The following is a 21,433-nucleotide window of genomic DNA, read 5'->3' on the forward strand; positions in this document are numbered from 1 at the left end:
TTAACAGAGAACAGAGTAAAGCTCCTTTAAGTGACAATATTGGTCACCATCAATCACAGAAACTACAAGACACTGATATCTTTCAGTACTTCGGAAGCCAGAAAGGCAATGCGAGTCAGACCCTACATTAGCAGATAGATTTTCCATACCACCATGATGGTTACACTAATCATTGTTATGTTTTATTCAGTTTTGTCAATTAAAAGGATCCGATGAAAACTACGCGAAAACAATTAAGAAATTCTCATTACTATTAGGGAAACGAATACCTACCAATGATTTTCAATTCTTTTTTCTCTTGAACACACCTGTGTACTGAGGATTCTGTAGATACTTGACACGTATACATTCCCGCTGTGTCTAAATCCACATCTCTTAGATAGATGGCACTGCTATCTGATTTTGAGAGCTTTAAAGATAATAGGAGAGATAAAAGAAATAAATTTTAATACTATTATAGTCCATGTATTTAAAAAGAAATACATTATCCTTTCTCTCACTCCTCTTATCCTCTTTCTCCATCACTCTCTCTTTCTCTTTTGCATTTTTTGACAAAAACTGGTGTGTTTTTGTTAAAATCTCACAGCGAGCTTTAGAACTTCAATTAAAACCTGTTCCTCCCGATGAAGGACCTTGTTTCTTCTTCTGTTTAGCTAAATTTAAAACTTTACTTACTTTGCAAGTAAAGTCGGACTTGCATTAATTAATCCCCAACGCAGATTTTACACTTTAATTTGTCCTTCGCATTATAATGACTACTTCGTAATCTCATTATCTGAGAAAGTAATCAACATCAGAGTAAAAGAATTCGCTCCCAATTCATTTATATTTAACACAAACAAAGATATCTGAAAGATTGGATCGAAGAAATGAGAAAATGGACACACAATTACTGCAAAATGATAATGATGCTGGTGAATACATTTTAAGAATATTATGATTTTAGCTTGAGGCGTTGCCCGGTAGCAGGCTAGAAAATAATACATGATAGTGTGAATGGCTTAATCTGGGACATTGGAAAGTCGCTGTAACAAAGGGTCTAAAAATAACTTCGTGTCATCGAAATGAATACACTAAAAGTTGGAAGGGATGGTTTTCAAAGTAATTACATCGCATTAGCAGATCCCCTTTCTGCCAGCATGAGGGGGGGGGGGTCATGTTTGGTCCCTAGCTTGGACTCACATGAGTTCCATATAAAATTATATAAAATATATTTATATAAACATGTTTCGAGGAATGGGCTCCCCTCTTAGTTACCATAGTGATCAGTGAATTCGATCTCCGTCCTTCCACATCGTATTGAAAAAGCCTGGGTTCGAACCCAGTGAAAACAGCTGGAATTTGTATGTACTTTTCTCACAAGCATTATATACCCATGACTCATGGCGTTAGCGGCATCGTTGCTATTTTTAAAACAAACAAAAACAATGCTAACCCGGTTAAGTGTTCGAAATAATCTCAAACAAGATTAATTTTGTGTCTGAGTTTTTTATGACCAGTAAAGAAAGGTCTTTGTTTCGAGTCGCCACAGGCGATAAGTTGAGAAACATTGATCCTTAAAAATTGCCATAAAAAGTAAAATGAAGTACACGTTTTCGTAAATAGAAAAATCCAAAAATGAAAAACTCGCCAATTAAAATCTAATTTTTTTCCCAATAGCCTTTTGTTTTTAAAAGGTGGCGAGTTTTTTAAAACCTTATTTGGTTATAACGCTTTTAAGTTCTTCGCTTTCTTTTCCACATTTTTAAGAAAATCATCTCGGAGTCTGACTATCACCAAAAAGATACCAAAATATCAATATTTTTATCTACTCCCCCCCTGCAGTTTTATACTCTTATTACATTTATTTATTTAGAAGATAAAACATGATTGAACAACATGGAAAAAATGATTTAAATTTCTGAATATAAGTAATTAAGGCTTACGTACATCGACTCTGATTCCTGGTAAAGGTAATAGTTGAACCTTAGGCCACTCCTGCGGGATGTACCTGTAAAATTCGATATTGTCTTTGTACCATCTGACGGAATAGAGCTGTTCATTATCAACGTCATAAGAACAGGTCAAATGTAAGGATTCACCTGCCACTGTTGGCGATTGGACATCGAACATGGTAATACGAACAGCATGAGAAAACGCCAATCCTGCGTATAAAAAAAAAGACAAACGCACATTAACTTTCTACTAGAACCTGCATAGATACATCACAAAGCGGAAAATTAGTTTGACAGTTGAATTTATAGTGGATAGATAGTAAAAAACAGGATCCCACCATTCTGCGCTACTTTTCATTAAAATAATGTAATTCAAAAGAAGATGACGGAGCGGGCACACACACACACACACACACACACACACACATGTGAATAATATATGTGTGTGTGTTTGCACGTATGTGAGTGGATGGGCATGTTCCGTGATGTCTCAGCCATCTCTGTTGGATGTTTGTTTTTGTTGATGCAGAGCGTGCTTTTTCTAAAGTAATTTAGGAAAGGGAGGCGCATTTGCAAACATAATTACAGGAAAAAGCTTAACTTGTTTGGATTTTTATCTTTAATGCCCCCATAATGATTTTCTGTGTTTGCCTATTTCGACTGTAAACAACTAAATGTACATAAGGTTTTCCCAAACCGTGAATGTAGCTTCTCTGTATTACAGATATGCTATGCGGCGTAGTAACCTTTATGTATACAATGTTTCTTTACTCGGGAAATGTGTACATCTTTGGATGGATCTGTAAGACGTCTATCTTTACAAGTATTATGTTTTTAATATAGTATACCGGTATATCCAATTGCACCGGATATGGTTACAATCCTACAAAAATAATAGAGGATTAAATTGCGAACGAAAACAAAAACTTCTATACCCGCTTTATAAAGCTATTAGAACTAGTACAGCCCATAGAAATAGGTATAAGCCAACAGAAGAAAAATCTGGGAGGGTTGTTCAATAAAGAATGATCATATTTTTCATGAACAACCGTACCCCTTGCTATTTCTAGCTGAGCCGTGGAATTTAAGATCAAACCAAGCTGCATCACATAGCAACTCGCAGTTGACTCGTGCGGCTGGTCAAGTTTATGCCTGTTCAGTTTCTCCTAGGTAGAAATGCACGTGACACGCGAGGGACAGTATGCTGCTCTCAAAGTTTGTTTCCCTCTCAAGAAAACGTCAGCTGAAGCATGTGAAATGTTAACAGATGCTTATAGTGAAGCTACGCTTCTACATAGCACATCTTTCAGGGTGATTTAGAATGTTTAAAGATGGATTTGATTCAATCACAAAGATCTGCGGTCCTGTAGCTCCAACCGCTGTTTCTCATCACAAAAACTACGAACACTGCTTCTGTAATCGTGAGAGAAGATCGTTGTACAATAGTAAGGCAAGTGGCAGGGATGTTGGGAATAACAGTAGAAATCATGGACGCTATTCTTCATGACTATCTGCATATGAAACGTGTTTGTGCACGTTGAGTTCTAAGACTACTCACACCTAAGCAACAGTAAGTTCGCATGGTGGTTTTTCAGGAGCTGCAACGGATGGTTCCTGAAGATGACGAGGTTCTGCACAAGGCGATAACGACAGATGAGAACTGGCTTTATCATTTCAACCCAGAGAGTAAGCAATAAAGCTCTGTTTGGAAGTCTGCGTCATTGCCAACACCCAAAAAGCAAATGTTATGGCTTCTACAGAAAGGTTATGGTTATCCTTTTTTTGACATTCAAGGAATGATTTACTAGCATGTTGTGCCACGTCATATGACCGTTACGGGACCATGCTATGGAAGTGTACTGCACACTTTGTGGGATCACATTCGTCACAAATCACAACTGCACGCAAGTGGATTGATGCTGCATAATGACAATGCGAGACCTCAAATTGCTCATACTGTCATCGAGTACTTAGCCAGCATTAATGTTAAATGTATTCCTCATCCGCCCTGCAGCCCTGACCTTGCATCCTGCGATATTCCAAAGTTAAAGAAAGAGTTGGGAGGAAAACTTTTTCTGTCTTCAGAAGAAGTTATAAAGACATCAGAGGCGATTCTCAAACATATGCCGCCAAAATGGCTTCTACCATGTTTTTGAAGAATTGCAGAAACGTTGGTGTAAGTGCATTTCATCAAATGGGGACTACTTTGAAAAGAACCATCGAAATATGGATGATTAATAAGGGTATGTTATGAAAAAAAAATATCATTCTTTCTTGAACAGCTCTCGTACAACGTTGAATATAGTGACAGTTTGCATAAAGTTATAGTTTGATGTTTATGTACACCAAAGTAACTCAGTGAACATCAAACCTGATGGCTTTGTGTACGAAGTTAGAAGTAAGCAAACACGTGAAAAGACTTTCAGTAAAAAGGCTAAACAAACAAAGACACTTGAATACTCATAATATTGAAGTATTAGACGAATAGAAAATTGCATCTCCTTCTAGTGACAGTCTCATTGAATAATTCGCAAGGGATAAGGAAGAGTTATTAAATTCAAAAGATTGATATGTTCAAACTTTTTCGACTTAAAAGGTACCTCGAATTTCAGCAGGGGTGTACAACATAGTTGGAAGTCTGATTTTTAAGAGTGGAGATGTAATTTTAAAGCGTGCATATCGTGCATGCATTGGAAACTAGTGTTTAATAGTGAGAGGATTGAAAATAGAATGAAAAAAAGACAACAGATACAAGAGGCAGTCAACAGCTGGAATCGTGATGTAGCCTTCCATTGGCAGACAGACCTGTCGCATATTATGGATCTGGTATAAGTGAGTTGAATTGCTTAGGCGTCCAATTCTATTAGCCAGAAGATTTGGGAATCGAGAATTGAAAAGCTAAAAATCAGCAGGAAGATCCTATTACAAGCAATGATCTGAACGCTGGAAATTTGGCCAGACGGAGAGTAGCCATTAATCTCCATACTGCCATGGTAATTTCACACAAAATTGTTAAGAGAATCGTTTAGGGAGTTAGACTAGAATTCAGGAGCACCTAGATAGAAACGCTTTTCCACATTTGATGGAAGAAGGGATGTGTAGCGCTGTGAACAAAAAGAAAAAAAAAAGGTAAGTCCTCAGAAAAGAGATAATTATAGAAGGGAATAGGCTAATACATTATTAATATTTAAATGTATTTAAAAGCGAATATAAGGAAGTTATCTTTCATGTGCATCTCTTTTGAACTGTAGGAATTATGAAGAGAGATAATTGTGAAGTGTTATATTTATGATTTATTATGTAAGATATCTGTTGTGATTTATATTTCAGGTTTATGAATTGCAGGTATAATGTTATGTAGGATCATAAAAGTTTAAAAGAAAGACAGAAAGAAATATTTATTGTGCGATTATAATAAGAATTGAGTCACATTTATTTAGAAGGGAATAAGAATACTAAATAAATTAAAATGATAATTGTGTTCATTAAGAATTATAGGCATTGGGATGGTGGTCCATGGAAGCTTCAGAGATAGGAATTCAACATAATCAGTTAAGGGAATTTTATATATTGAGGTTACTTTCGATTTTTAAAACTGCGTTTTTAGTATAAATTAAGAGAATTTTTAATGGATGAAAGAAAGTGAATTAATATCAAAGTGGAAATTAAAGATGAAGAAAAGGGATTCTTTGTAATTGGTCCGTAATGGATCCCCTTTACGTGTATATATAAATAACCTTGTTGTATAATAAATGTTTTTTTATTGTATTTTGTGCTCCATCCTCAATTGGTCCAAAGATATATACAATTCTGTCCAATATTTGTAAAGAAAATAACTCCAACTCTTGGATCTTTCGATCATATGGAGAATTGCATATCAGTCAGACTGCATTGCGGACCTTGGTGCTTTCGGGGCGGGGTTGTCTCAAAGATAGACAACACTTGCCAGAGAACAATATGAAGGTAACTGGTTATAGAATATAGAGAGATAAATAGGAAAGATAGTGAAGAAATAGATAACAATTATACCTCCCAGAGATCGATATATCATTTTATGAATAATAGGTACATGTTTATCTTTATCCTTATTCCTGCTCTGTATATTTTATCTGTCTTCCTACAACTATTCTCCCTCTCTATCTATCTTTCACACTCATATATACATTAGATAATCTCTATTCTCCAACACATCCTCTCATTACGTAGTTTGATATGTACATAATTACTTTGAACATGAGTTTGTCATATGTTATTGATAGGTCTTGTATTAGACAATTACATTTCAACGAGCGACCATTTATCTTCTTTACTACAATCAGACACGTCCTTGTAATATCTTTAACATAACATAACATACCAATAGATGCTGCGCCAGACAGTTTATTTGTTACAAGGCAACTTTGTTTGATAAACGAAATCCTTTATTTGTCCATAAATTTGGGATTTATATTTTTAGATATTTAATATACCAAAATGTTTGAATGTCTTGAAGAAGAAACAAAAAGCAATTGTTAGTTAAAATAAAATAAATAAAATAAAACTTTATGTTAAAAGAACCTTGTATATACAGATATACTTGCAGAATGATGGTTAGTGATGGAATCGGATTAAATTAACACAATGGTCTAAAATGTTCATAAAAAGTCATTAACATTAACATTAAAAAGTCATTAAAAGTCATAAGAAAAAAACACTGATCGAAAGATAGAGAAAGAAGAAATAGAAATTGAATGAACGCAAGTGATCGAAACAAAAACAAATATAGATGTAAATACACAGTGGAGAAGCAGAGATTGAGACAGAGAAAGTGAGAGAGAAAGAGAAAGGACGCTAGAAAGAAAGAGAAAATAAATTAAGAAACAAGCGGGAAGGAGTGAAGACGCAAACTGGTGTTGTGCTGCTGAAAAATGGAAACCATTACATCCATTTCTTGAGCTTCAAATCGGTGATGCGGAACAGTGATCGTTTACGTTTGTGTACATAATCGGAAGAAAAGATTTTTCCTTCCTTAATCCGTCGCGTTGAATGAATAACAGGATTATAGTTCCACAATGCAGTTTTCTTTTATACAATTTCAATTTAGAATTTGATTATCAACCATTTCTTTTTCGGAAACTAATTTACGAAGTCCATCCTAATGGTAGTTACATGTTTGTCCGGAAAGAAATACGAACCCGAGTCGAATCAGATGCAATTAGTCTGAGACCAAGAAGGAGCTACGCGTAGTCATCAAATTAGACCATTCATAAGGAAGGAAAAGAATTCAAACTCTATCCAATTAAATGAAGTCGGTCTTCTGTACGCGAAGAAGAGGACTCGCACTAAATCGTTGCTATGACAACGCTTCCGGTGATGATTCGAAAACGCTTACCAAGATGCAGTCGTACGTCTTCCTAGCAGCATCTTCCATGCTTTTTTTTAAAATTGTTTTTCGTTATTAATCATTATGAAAGTGAACGCTATTTACGTTTTTTAAATCTTTCGAAATACTTGAAAATAAACAAAAATTAAAAAATTAGATTATAAGGCAAATGCTTTGTTCTTTGGGTTCCTTTAGTAACGAGGGCAATCTGTAAGACACGAAGACAAAATAATAGTGCGTGACCTCATAAATTGCGTTGTAGAAAATGCACACTACAAGCACAAATACAACTGAATGGTCATTTGTTGCTGAACTCAAAGAATTCTTCAGCCAGTATGTGATTTCCATCCATCTGTATTAAATCGAATGCGTTTATGACATCAATAAAACCTTTATTTGGTCTTACGGTGTGGAGTTGCTTTTACAAATCACCGCGACCTTTTGTAGCGCCGCCTGTCGGTAGTAACCAGAATTTCCTTTTCTGATTTTAAAGAATTCGGAAAGCAAATATAACTTATAAAGATTCGCTATCAATCAGACATAATCTGCTTAGAAGGATTTTCAGATAAATGGACACTTCTCAGAGTTTTATAACGACGCGTAGGAGAATCTATAATGGGTCCTCGACAACTTGACGGTAGACGACCCCCTCGGTACTCGTCAAAACTTTGTTGCAGTCAAGTAGATATGACGAACAAGCATTTGTTCGTAAGGCGATAATAAGAACTGATCTTTCACCTTCAAAGATGTCATTTCTCTCGAGTTAAAGGACCCATAGGAGAACTGTCTACCTTCAGCGAAGAATAGTTTACGAAGTCTCTTGTGTTAAGAGGGTAGCTGTAAGAAGACGAATTTACTGATGCGCACAATGATGTTCAACGAACATCTTTCCTTTGTTATTATTGGTAATATTTGTTGCTGGAGTTGATATTTGTTATTATTTATATTTGTAATATTTGTTGTATTATCAAGGTGATAGCAGGCATCGTAGAAATTCCATCTTTCTGAGAAACTTGCCATTGGAGAATCCCGAGTCCAACACGGAAAACACCCGCTCTTGGGTTCTTCCCATGCCAGAGATTGAAAGAGTTGTTGATGTAGCCTTAGGAATTTAACATTCATTGTCATATACTCACTGGTCAAAAAATTACAAACTTCTGCTCAATATCTAGTATGGCCACCTTTTGCCAGAATTACGCCCTGTGCACCTAATGGCATAGTTCCACTAGCAGTATGATGGAGTCTAGGTCTAGATTTGACCACTCTTCCGTCAAGATTGTTGTCGGTAGGGAACTGTGAAGCCGATTTGCCCTTTATGACAATATCCAGACATTCTCAGTTGGATTCGGATCGGAAATGTTTCTCGAACCATTCAGATATAAATTTTGCACGGCGGTTAGTTGCATTGTCATCTTGAAGGAATCCATTGCACTCTGGATAAAAATGAATTGAAGGGCGAACTTGGTCTGATATAATACAAAGATATTCATTGTAGGTAACTTTTTAACGGTATGAGTGGACCGAATTCGAAGCCAACAGGACATGCCCCATACCATGATACCACCTTCAGCCTCTTGAGAGTGGACACGAAACAGTCTATATTCATGGGTTTATGGGGTTCATGCCACACTTTCACCCAAACATTCGTGCAAAAGTGTAAATCGATACTCGTTAGACCATATGATCTTTTTACAAAAAAAAATACCGTTGGAGGCACCATTGCTGACGAATATTTCGATTTTTTACTGAAAGAAGGCTTTCATAAAGGCACACGAATACAAAATCCCAAATTCTTCAACTCCTTTCACATATTTCGAAATAGGTCTTTCTTTGCCTAAATAGATTTTTTCTCAGAGTGGTGGCTTTTAATACAGGGACCTGTCTTTCAAAAAAAGCCGCCTCTCTGAGAGACTGCGCTACCATACATTATCTGTAAGACAGCTTACGTGCATCTTCTATTGACAAAGTGGATTAAAAAAGCCATTGTAGTCCCTACTCATCAGTTCCCTTTTTAATAAATTGTTTACAAAAACGCAAAGTCAACATAAGGGAAAATACAGTAATTTCAGACGATGCTGAGATAACAAAACTTCCAGATAATAATATCCTCTTGAAGGGATGTCTGTAATTTATCGTCACTCTGGAAAATAAGACATTGTCCATGGAAGGAACATCGGAGTTGTTTGCAGTAAAAGTAAACAAAAAAAAATAAATAAAACTGCTTTAGAAAAAGGAATGATTGGTTCTACTGGACATAGAATTCTATATTTATTGGAACAATATTCAGAAGAATGGGTAGCTTTGGCCAATACGCTACATGTAACGGTTTTTCTAATAATAGTAACATCCAATGACATGTTCCATTAAGTAAATTCAATATTAATCTTGTACAGGCAGAAACAACAACCAACACGAAGAGTATGTACTGCCGGTTATAAAAATTCTTCTCCAGCACGATTTCTGTTACGACAAACGATAAATCTGCTTCCACCGGAAGGAATCCTCAAATGGACAACGACAGGTTTTATGACTAAGTATCCACGCTCATCAGAGCGTGTGAGATTGCATGTAGAGAACATTGTGGACACCGTAACTGAGAAAATCGTATCGTCACTGATTGGTAACCTGGCAGGAGTGATGATAAATAGGCTTTTTGCGTGATCTTGGAGTCGATAGCAAGTAGCACCGAGAAACTTTTATTATCTTTTGTGTCCAAATGTACCCGGAATGATAATTGTCTTAAAGGAGGTATACTAAGTTGGGCAAAGATGCATCAGCGTCTCCGATAACTGATCACGAAAGGCTGCAATTTCGATATTACTTGCACGGTATCATTAATTTGATAGGATGAGAAACAGGTAAAATGGAAGGGTGGGGAGTAATACAGACTTTTATTTTTATATCATAAACCAGATTTCAATTTTTGTCCTATAGTTTCATTTTAGTGAGAATATTATGTTAATAGAAATGCGAAAACTTTTTGAAAATGATCGGACATATTTCTGAGATTGGAAATGCACTCTTTTTGTTGTTGTAGGGTTTTAGGAGCATCAGTGGCTAAGGTCATATTGCTCCATATATACTACTTGTAAATTGCGTATTTTGTGGTCGATTTTTACGCTTTTTGAACAAAAAATCCGAGTTTCTAGAATAAAAACAATGCTAACTTCTCCTGCCTGAGACCGACTAACTCGGCCACGTTATAAAAAAGGCCCATAAAAATTCCTCACGTCATCGACGGGACTCGAACTCAAGTCTTTTCCATCCGATGTGGGGAGGACAGCGCTGCTGCTTTGAGATCCACCTAAGACGAGAAAATTTGATATTAATATTGTCGATCTGGTTGACAAAGGGCATTTTTTGATCAAATAGACCGCAGGTCTGTGTGCGAGAGCACGTTTGGTATTGTAGCCCTCCTAGCGTTGAGTATTGTTGGCACGGATTTAAGGGAAATATAACCTGAACAGAATTTTGTGGGTTGATTTGAAGGTTTAAGCTTGCTAGGTACAGTTCAAGATTCTTAAGTTGCAAATTGGTCCTATTGCTGAGTTCAGCAGGGTTGTCGCTAGGGTTAACTTGAGCCAGCAGTTTGAGGTCATCAGCAGAACATAAGAGGCCATTCCTGGAGGCAGTGATGAGCACGATAATAGCCGTGAATAGAACACCAGACAGGACGCTCCCGATGCGGTACTCCAGCAATAATGTCACAGGATAGGGTGTGTTGTTCCCGATGGAGAATAAGTGTTCTGTGACAGAACAGAGATTCAAGAAAGCATACCATATCACCTCGAATGTGAAAACTTTCTTTAAGTAGGAGGAGCAAGGCAGGAATTGACTCAGCTTCAAAGGCTGCCCTTACGTCGAGAAATGTAGTTACGAGCTCGGCAATTTGTTCGAATGCTGAGAGGATGCGTTCGGTGGTAGCTGCCAAGTTAGTAATTTATAATTTTCCTGTGGTGGCGTCGTGGATTCCAGGTAGTGTTGTCTGCAGGATTTTGTGAGTAATTGTGGGCAGCAAGGCCTTTTCGAGAGTTTTTAACAGACTGGTGACAATTGAGATGGGTCTAAACGAGCTGATGTGTGTGTGACAAATTGGTTTTAAGGAATAGGGTACACTCTGTACCCTTGAGGTGGGAAATAATGATCAGCGAGGCTGTAATAATGCTCAACTCTCAGAATAACGAAGTTAGCCAACGCTAATATTTATTTTAATCTACACAAAGGGGCCAATTCATTAGACACACCACCTAATTGTGAGTAGGTTTCCTTTTAGCCCGCAGAACAGCCTAGATTCATCGTGGTAGGAACTCAAGGAGGTATCGAAAGCGTGCCATAGGGATGCTGGTCTGTGTTCACTCAATTTCTTCCCACATTGTTTCAAATCGGATGGTTGTGGATCTCTATTCCGAAAAGGTTGTTCCACCTCATATCTCAGGTACTGAATTGGACCGAGACCTGGTGATTGGGAGATCACAGCAGCAGAAGGAATTCGCCCTCATTCCTGGAACTAGTTCTGCACAATTCGGAAGAACTTAATCGCAGATAGATAAATTGCAGCCACGAAGGCATGCACTTGGTTGAAAAAATTATCAGATAACTTTTGGCATCTCAGTGTTGTCCCACTCGTATCAAAAGATGTGAACTGCATCACGAAAGTACTCTTGACTTCATTTCAGTGCATCCGCCAGCATGCACAGTTGACCCTCGTAGTAGCACAGTTGGTAGGATCGCCGTCCTCCCCACACCGGGTGGAAAACATTTGAGCTCGAGTCCCATCGATGACGTCAGGAATTTTTATGGGCCTTTTTCACAATGTGGCTGAGTTAGACGGTCTCAGGCGAGAGTAGCATGGTTTTTCTCCTGGCAACTAGTGTTTTTCGTACAGCAAACAGAAAATCGACCTCAGAACCCACGCAATTTATAGACAATATACACTGAGCAACATGGCCTTAGTCGCCGATACTCCTGAACCCAACAACAACGTGCACAGTTGCACCTGGCAGGATGGATGGATCCAGAGACTCATAATGTTGTTGGCATATTATGATCTTTCGATCAGCGTCAAACAACAGAAACCAGGATTCGTAGACCATGCAACGGTTTTCTAATTCTTTGCTGTCCAATATTGGTATTCTTTATATCGTATGGTACAAACAGATGATGTTTTCAATGAAGGAGCTCTTAATTTCATGAAAAGGTCTGTCTAATAAAGTGACCACTCAGTGTGTATGATAAGTGAATCAAAGAGAAACAATACCCGTTGAGTTAACTAAAACTTTCAAGGATTTATTCTGAGAGAGCAACGTCTGTGTGTCAGAGTAAGGACCAGACATGTGAAGTAAAATCCATCATCAGCAGAAGCAATGTAATGCATAAATAGCGTGCAACTTTGACAATTTTAAACTCAGAGCACACAAAACTCTGGATTTTTCAGTTTTTCGCAAACAAGTAAATCGACCATAAAACCTACATTTAAAGACACAAAGATTTCCCCTCTTCCCTTCTAACTTGGAGGTAATAAAGTGAGGTCATAAATAGAGAATGTGTTTTAGAAAACTGGCCACCGTCTACGACTACGTGAATACTGGATCGTGCTCCTTTCATTCAGGAAGGTCGCCGTACATTTATGCACCGAGTGTCAAAAAGTTACATCACCTTAAAAAATGAATGGAACTGTCTAAAAACTTAAATGTTATCAAAGGATCTGTAAGTTGGAAGGGAAAATAAAGAGAATATAGACCACCGGAATAGTTAGTGGGATATAATATTTGATATAATAGTCATCCTGGCATGCAAATTCCGAGTGTCCAATATAAACCGATCTACCACCTTACAGAGCAGCACATTATGCAAATTATTCATGCCTATAAAAACAAGGCTTGCGACCACTTTACATAGAACTGAACATAGAGCTCAAGTAGTAGAGGAATATCTTGAAACTGAAGATTTTCGACGATTGCAGTGGCCTGCAAGATCATCAGACTCAAATTCGATCGAATATGTGTGGGACGCCCTTGGGAATCGCATTGCATGCCGACAGCCAAATCCGCGATCACTTGGTGAGCTAAGGTTGTTTAGCATTTGAAGGGGATCATACGCCATACTGATGTCATCAGTATTAGTAAAGGCATACGATGGAAGAAAGCAAGAAGCTTATACTGCATCAGCCAAAAAAAAAAAAAAAAAGAAATGAAAAAACCACTTCCTATTTCACGCATCCATTCTCTCCAAATGTTTGTACAGTTCTTCCTTGAATTTATTTAAGCTATCACAATCAATAACCCGCTGGCGAAAGGCAAATTTCCGCACCTCTGTTCAACAACTGTTTTTTCTCAATTTGAGTTCACGTCACCTCAGGTTCGTAAACTGAGCAAGAGGAAGAATCCCATCATCATTGAGCCTGCTCAAACTATTCAGGCCTTATACACCTCAATCAGATCACTTATAGGTGACTAGTCTCCAGACACTGCAAAACTTTCAGAATTTAAGCCTATATTGGTAATAGCAACCCTTTGTTCCATTCACTAATCTTGTTTCCCTTCTCTGTACTCGTTCCAGTAGCTCAACATCTTTTCTAAGTTGAGACCTCCAAATCTGTACGCAATACTCAAGGTGTGGTCTGGCCATTGCCTTATACAAGGAAATAATCACCTTCTTATCCCTGCTAGAAAAATTCCTATATATCATTGACAAGATTCCAGAGATACTCTTGCAGCCTGTCTGCACTGCTCATAAAAATTCATATTTGACTGCACAATTACCCCCAGTTTTTTTTTTAATTTTCCACTACCCTAAGTGCAATACCACCCAATTGTTATGTTTCTCTGGGTTACTTCTACCCATATGCAGCACTTTGCATTTGTCAATGTTAAACTTCAGTTGCCACCTCTCCACCCATCTACTCAACTTTTCTAGATCCGGTTGCAGTAGTGTACCGTCCTTACTGTCATTAACAACCCTGCCGACCTCCGTATCGTCTGCAAACTTGGACATTAAGCCCGATATACCTTCATCGATATCATTAATAAATACAGAAAACAACAATGCGCCCAACACAGAACTCTGGGTACTGTATTATCATGTTTTCATGTTATATTCTGGTTATATTTTCATGTGACTATATTTTCGAGTATCTTGTCTTGACTTCTGTAATGTGACCTTTTTGGTAATTCTTGTACGAGCCCCATAAATGTCCCTCATACCTGTCCGAAGTTTCTCGCTGTCTCCTCATCATTTCATCGTTATTCTACCTATCAAATTTTGTCCCTCATCACCGCAAGTTAAGCGTGTTACACCACGTTTTCTAAGTGTTCTGTTAATTTTGTCGAGCAGTGTAAAAGAAATCCAAATACTAGGAGTCACTACGCTGGAAAGGCTTTTTGAGACACCTAACCAAAGTGTACTAATTCAAAGAGTTTGAGCGAGGTCTCACGACAAATTGCTCTTCTTCTGCCAGACAAGGTCCTTGGTCTGTTTGTCAGTGGACAGAACCTATCCACAAATTACGGGATAATATTTAATGCTTAGTTAAAAAAATAGTAGTGCACTAATATACTGTAGTGATAAAAGGCGAAAATCATATCGAGGTCTGCCTCGAAGCCATTACGTCCACACTAGAGGAGCCTAGTATTGTCTTGGACTTATTCTATAAAACGATTGAACATTTTAGTGAAGTCATCAGGATAATAGGCAATCCAATCTGCACCTTGGAAGTAAATGTCTCTGTCTATGGACAGTAGCAGTGAAGATTTCAAAGGGGAGTTTAATGACACAACGGCGTCTAAGACCAAGATATGTCTCGTTTAGGTATTTAAACGTATCTCATATTTTTTCAGATATAACCGATAAAGTGGATTTGTTTTAAAAAGAAAATAATTCCTTGCATCCACGCCTGAGACCGATTAACTCAGCCATGGAGTGAAAAAAAAAGCCCATAAAAGTACCTCGATTCATTGTTGGGATTCGATCCCGGATCTTTTCTACTGGTAGACAATGATTATAACCACTGAGTTACATGCGTAGATATCCGTCAAACAAAATGGAAAACATTTTATATGACTCATACCTTCCTCGTCCCCAAAAAACTGGCTCTCCAGTTCTGCTTTGAACTTCTACCAAACTCTCCTCCTCGACCGCTGTGGCAGGCAGTTCATCCCAATGATATACAGCACACTGCCCCAAAGTAAACTTCGTGAAAGTTTATTTTTCTGTACTTTTCCAAAATTTTGTATTTGGGACTCACAGTTCTTGTTTCTCCTACAGTGGAAAATATACCTCTGTCATTCATTTTAGTGATTCCTTTCAGGGCCTCATATACCTCAATCTGGTGCTCTTTAAGATGTGTAGTTGCCAAATTTTCAGTCCACCCTTTCCACGCCATTTGTCTAGTAGACAACGATTAGCATCCCTTACCAATCTTGCCTCTTCTTTGAACCCTTTATAGAAGCCTTATATCTTTCTTCAAATGTGGCCTTTAGACTTGATCCTAATATTCTAAATGCGAGCTCACAATATTTTTATAGAGGGAAAATTGCATCCTTTCCCCTAGTTGCGATGTTCTTATACAATTTTTCTTAGCAACTGACTGAACAAGCTTCAGATAGCCAAATAGAAACTGTTGCATTGCTTGATGAGGCGTGGGGTCCATCTCAGACTCGTGGAGGAATGCATCTAGATAATGGTCTTTGATATAACCTCTGTGAGTGATTTCTCCTACTGAGTCTTTGTTATTATCAATGAATAGAGAAATTTGTGCTAGATCATTGCCCGGCACAGTGGTTGAGGTAGAGAGCTTGGCAAAGTTCAAAGCCGAACTCACTAGATGTATCATGTAAATCAACAACTTCCATTGCCGTTATTGGTCAACTAGTCTCTTGTCTCCATGCTTCTTTCAAGGCCTAATATCCCTTTGTTTTATTTCCATTTCTTCTTTACATATTTTTATGTCTGGTGGGACCGCCTGGCGAAGACTTGCGAAAACTCAAAATGGGCTTCTTTTGATTTGTCCAATATTTCTGTTCCCTTTGGTTGTTTTGTTTTAAAATATTGATTTTTTTAAAACAGTTCTCGAATTACTGCGTGGAATCTGAAATGAGTTCCGAATACGGTTATATGTATCCTAAATCCACTCAGTAATTTTTACCAACCCCGAACGCTCTGAAATATCTAACTTTATTCGGGAAAAAGCACATCCCTTTATCGCGCCCGCGATAACCAGCTAAGCTTTTCAAATCTATTTTATCCCAGTAATTTCGTGAAGTAGCATAAACACACCCCCACTCCTACAAAATTAGAACGAAGTTTTATCTCATTTCATTCTGTAGTTTCGAAAACTAGTTCTACTCCAAGCTTTTCTTTACACAAGAACTTGTATTCTCTTCGTCTTCATTCAAATCTAAATCCCACCAATAAGAGAATGGATGTTGGATCGGAGCCAGAACTGAATGTGTTATTTTTGTATATTCTACACCAAGGCTTATCGCCTACTAGATATTCATGAGGTATTTCTTTCATCTGGACAAAAACACATTTCGTTTCGTTTGAACTCAGTGAGGGGAAAGTGGTGGAAAAGGGAGGCACCTAGTGCCATCACCAGAAAGGGAAAAAACTACAGCTGAATCTGATTGGAGATTTTTAACTAGTTATTGTTTCTTAAAAAAAAGATTGCTGCTGTTATAGTTGGACATAAGAGTTGAAGTTTCGCGCATTTATCTAATAAAAAACTTCAAAAGTTGCACGATAGCTTTCTTTATGTGACATTGGTTAAGATTAATGAGTGATTTAACTCTAATGAAATTTTTTCTTTCCACTTCAGTGAGCTGGAAGCCAATAAAAACCAACTCCAACGGCAAATATAATGGATCTTTGAACTGCTTGTTAGTATCAGGAATGGATATATGCTGGAAAGAATGTTAGAGGGAAAGTCTGGTCGTTCTTTTTTTTTTTAATAAAAAGACATGTGCAGTGGAAACTTTATAAGAATCCTCCATTTCTTTTCTCTAGAAAGAAATTCTTACCTTCTATACAAGCGACAATCAAATGTGCCAATGAGACGACCATGTTATGATCAATCAGTAGCAATTGAGAATCCTTATCTTTCTTGAGGGATATTTCCGGATTATGACCTAAAAGATAAAAAAAACCGTTAAATTTTTCTTAGTTTCTAAGATATTTTTGATAATTTGTCTCGCTACTATATTTCAATATAGTAGCGAGATAAATTGATCAAAACATTTAAGGGATTGGTGCACAATCTATTGAAGAACGTCTTACGAGTGGGGCCGAGAAAAGAGCAGAGAAGAGACAGGAAAGTGAAAGACAGTTGGGGATGGCAGAGTGTACGCATCCCCCAGGCAAAAAGGAGCAAGAAGCTGGGTGCAGTTGGGGGAGTCGTGGAGGACTGTGGATAGGGAGAAGAGAAGAGAACAGGTAAAGTTCAAATTAAAGAGTTAGAGATCGTCACAATGGCGAACCACGGAGCGACGTCGGCGGGGCACCTAGTTGGGTTCCCCTAAGGATCATCCCGCCCAGGGGCGCGCCTTGTCCCAGCAATAAGAGCGGGTTAGGAGCCCAAATTTGCACTTTCCCGACTAGGAGCTTTCGGTGCTGGGTATCAGTTGCTGTGTGGAGGAGATTGTCCACAAGTAGTGTTAGGAAGTTGCAGGTGATGCCAGCGACGACAAAAGATCTCTTTGGCATAAATTGGTCAGCGCACGGAAGCCATCGTTAGACTCCAATAACTTGGTTTCTGGCCGAAGTGATGTTGTGGATTCTTAGATCTAGAAGTAGTGGATTCTTAGATCTAAGTATATGTTGCGTGGTCCCAACCTTCAGGTTCTCCGCAAGCACAGAGGGCATCTTTCACTAGGCCGAACTCTAGAAGGCGCCTCTTCAAGGACCGTGGCCAGTTAATAGGAAGGAAGTATAGACGTTAAGGAGGAACCAAGCGGAACGTTGTTTGCTGATGTAGGTTACCTCAGGGAGGAAAAGTTTAGTAGTTTCACCAGTTGTGGAGTAATTCCAGCGGATTTGCAATAAGTTTATCAGTTCTAGCCACACATGTTCGTGTTCCTGTTGAATATCGGTACGGGTTTGAATAGCGAGGAATTCTGCTTTATTCTTCTTAATGGCATGGGGAGTCCGATGGAAGCGACGTGGAGGTCCAAGAGAGGCAGCCTGTTAGTACCTGTAGGGGAGACTGCGTGGTAGAACAGTGGTATCGTCACTACCCTCCCCACATCTGGTGGAAAAGGCCCAGATTCGAGTCCTGTCGATGATTCGAGGAACTTTAGTGGGCCTTTTCCACTCAGTGATTGAGTTAGTCGGTCTCAGGTGTAGATAGCAAGGTTCCCCCCTCGGCAACTCGGGTTTTTCGTCCAGCAAAACAGGCAAATCGACCACCACAGAACACGTACAATTTACAGACATAATATACAATGCACAGCAGATGAATAAAAATATTCGGGTGGTCTAATATGATAATTTAATTTTTTAGTACCTGTTGGGCAGCAGTTGATTTTCTGTGCGAGGAGGTAATTTGTAGTAGCATAAGTCGTTGGATTTGATGTTTTGCACGTACTAAAGTCATTCGGTCATACCATACTGCAGCTACATATGTGAAAATTGTTATAAATACTGCTGAATATAGAAGGCGAAGAGTTAGTCCTTTTAGATCCCAGTCCTTGCGGGTAAAGCGTGCTAACACAGCGATGTTAATTTGTTTTATCTTTTATTGATAGCTTGGAGATGAGGGATGAAATTTTTCCTGTCGTCCAAAATTAATCCTATGTACGTCACCAATCGATAATTTTTCATTAGGCGGCCATTCAAATGTATGGTAGGAGGTCCAGTTTGCCTTTCTCAGTGGAGACTGTAAGTTTATTTTCCATGACTCATAGAGACAGGGAAGGGCGAACAACTGCAGCCCAGGTTTCTGTGGTGGCACGGGAGAGGCCTTCGACGATGATAACCGTGTCCTCGGCATAATAAAGCTGAGTAGTGTGCGGGTGGTCCTTAAGGAGCCACTCGTCGAGTATCATATTCCTAGCAGCTGACCCCAGGATGGAACCCTGGGTGCAGCCTCTGGTTAGATGTTGGGTGATGCAGTGATATTTTGTTTTGATGCTGACCATGCGGTTAGAAAAGTAGCTTTTGAGGCAGTTGTAGAAGTTCCAGGTATAGCCAGAGATTCTGGCCCTCTAGAGAACGCCCGGCCACCACACCGTGTCGAAAGCTCCTTTGAAGTCAGTGAAGATTGCCAGTACATAAGTTGCATCCCACTGTTCTGCCACAGGATTTTAGACAGGGCATAAATTGTGGAGCACGCTGGCTTGAATCCAAATTGAAAAGGGTATACCAAACCATTGGCTTCGCATCGGGGTGGAAGCGGGAGAGCAGCAATCTCTCAAAAACCTTGCCGTGAATGGGAAGCAGCGCAATGGGATGGTATGCCTTGGAGGTACCTATGGGATCCTTGGGTAAGAGCCTCAGGTTAATATGCTTCCATAGTGATGGAAAGTTGCCCTCGCTCAGACAGGTATTGAAGAGCTGAAGAAGGATCATTGGCGCTATGGCCCAGGGATGCTGCACAGTTTCGCCCTCTATAAAATCCAGACCACGAGCTTTGCCTTTCTTTAATTTTGTTAATTGCTGTATCCACTTTCTCCTCTGTGAATGATTCCTCCATAATGTCTGGCTGGAAGCAAGAATTTTCTGCTGGAATCTTCCTGTGAATGTCAGTATCAGAGTTGGTGTTGTCCCGATGTATTAGTTCATCCAAAATCGGGTTGATTGCATCTTCCCAGTGCGTAGTTTCAGATGAGTCATCAGAGAGGACAAAGTTTATAACTTCCGTGGATCCCAGCGTATTCCTCAAGGGTTTGTGGACAAAACCCCACGGATTTTGTAAATTTTGTTAGTATATTCACGGCAGACTGCTTTAAATCGGTCTCTACTGTTCTAAGACGTTGGCAGGTTCAGTCCTTCGCTTGCGTTGGTACTCTTTGCGAGTTTGCTTCAGAGAATTGCGCAGGTTATTGAGCTCCTGCGACAAGCATGGTACAGATCGATCTCGGGATTCTGCAACATTTTTTTCTTGGAAGCCTCTGAAGCTTTGAGAAGCAGACGCTGCACACAGTCTGTTCTCTGCACACTGTTCACTGATTGGTTTGAGGCTAAATTAATTATGCGTTTTAGTTCGGTGGTTTTATAAAATCTTAATAAGCAGATGTTAAATTATTAATAATTATATCCCAAACCCGATCGTTAAGCGAATTTTATTACCGTTATGTTTTAAATAATGGTCATTAATTAAGATTACTGAGGCAAGATAAATTACTGGAAACATGTTAATGATGCATCTTTAAGTATGGATGAGGTACTGCTAATATATTTATACAAACATTACATATGATGTGATCTCCTTAATTGTTTTGAGCCGTGTATAAATCTAATATTTATGGAAATAGGCCTGTTTTTAAGTAAATTGAAAATACATCTCATTCCCATTTTGTCACATGAGAAGCTGTTCCTTTTATCTTTGGAGTTTCATTATTACTGAGGTAGTGCGTCGATGTGGCACGTCTAACGTACGTTACTGAAACATCTTCATCCCCCCCCCCCGAGAAAAATAGCAGAATGCTATCGATCCATTACAATACAGATGGTTTGGAACTGCCTAACTTTCACATCCATTAAGCCAGCATCTCAGCCATTTTTTACTTCAAACTCGTCATAAAAAACTCGTTTTCTTGAGAATGGTTAAAAACTTTGGAGTGTTGGTTTGACCTGTCAGACAGCTTTCATTTCTGAAATCCCTCCAACAGAAGGAAAAGAGCGATGCTTATCGAGCAGTTAAATCTTTACACAACCGATCTGTTGCTCCAATCTATCCTTTTTCTTTGTGAGCAGCTATCGTAGGGACGTTGGTAAAAAGAACAGCGTGAGCAATTGCCTTTGGGCCGAGTAGAAGTTCGTTTGATCAAGACTGAAAGTAATCATTCCAAAAGGAACAAATAAAATCGCACATGCGTAGTATCCTCTCCAAATTGCAGTCTACATACTTTAGGATGCATCGTTAACATGTTTCCAGTAATTTATCTTGTTCCAATAATCTTAATTAATGACAGTTATTTAAAAA

At 38.6% G+C, this 21,433-nt stretch overlaps 1 protein-coding gene across 1 annotated transcript in view; it reads right to left on the reverse strand.

The window, feature by feature from the left end:
• LOC150079546 (uncharacterized) overlaps positions 1-21,433 on the reverse strand; it is a 102,362-nt gene that overhangs the window by 64,424 nt on the left and 16,505 nt on the right. Inside the window, exons 2-4 of the mRNA XM_090383100.1 lie at positions 17,313-17,420; positions 1,930-2,144; positions 274-409 (exon numbers count right to left, since the gene is read on the reverse strand). Coding sequence (XP_090239226.1) covers positions 274-409; positions 1,930-2,144; positions 17,313-17,355 — 394 coding nt within the window. The 5' untranslated portion in view covers positions 17,356-17,420. The remainder of the gene's footprint in view (positions 1-273; positions 410-1,929; positions 2,145-17,312; positions 17,421-21,433) is intronic.

The sequence above is a fragment of the Mastigoproctus giganteus genome, chromosome 10 (genome assembly GCF_048544385.1).
Source record: "Mastigoproctus giganteus isolate SK-2022 chromosome 10, ASM4854438v1, whole genome shotgun sequence".
Lineage (NCBI taxonomy): Eukaryota > Metazoa > Arthropoda > Arachnida > Uropygi > Thelyphonidae > Mastigoproctus > Mastigoproctus giganteus.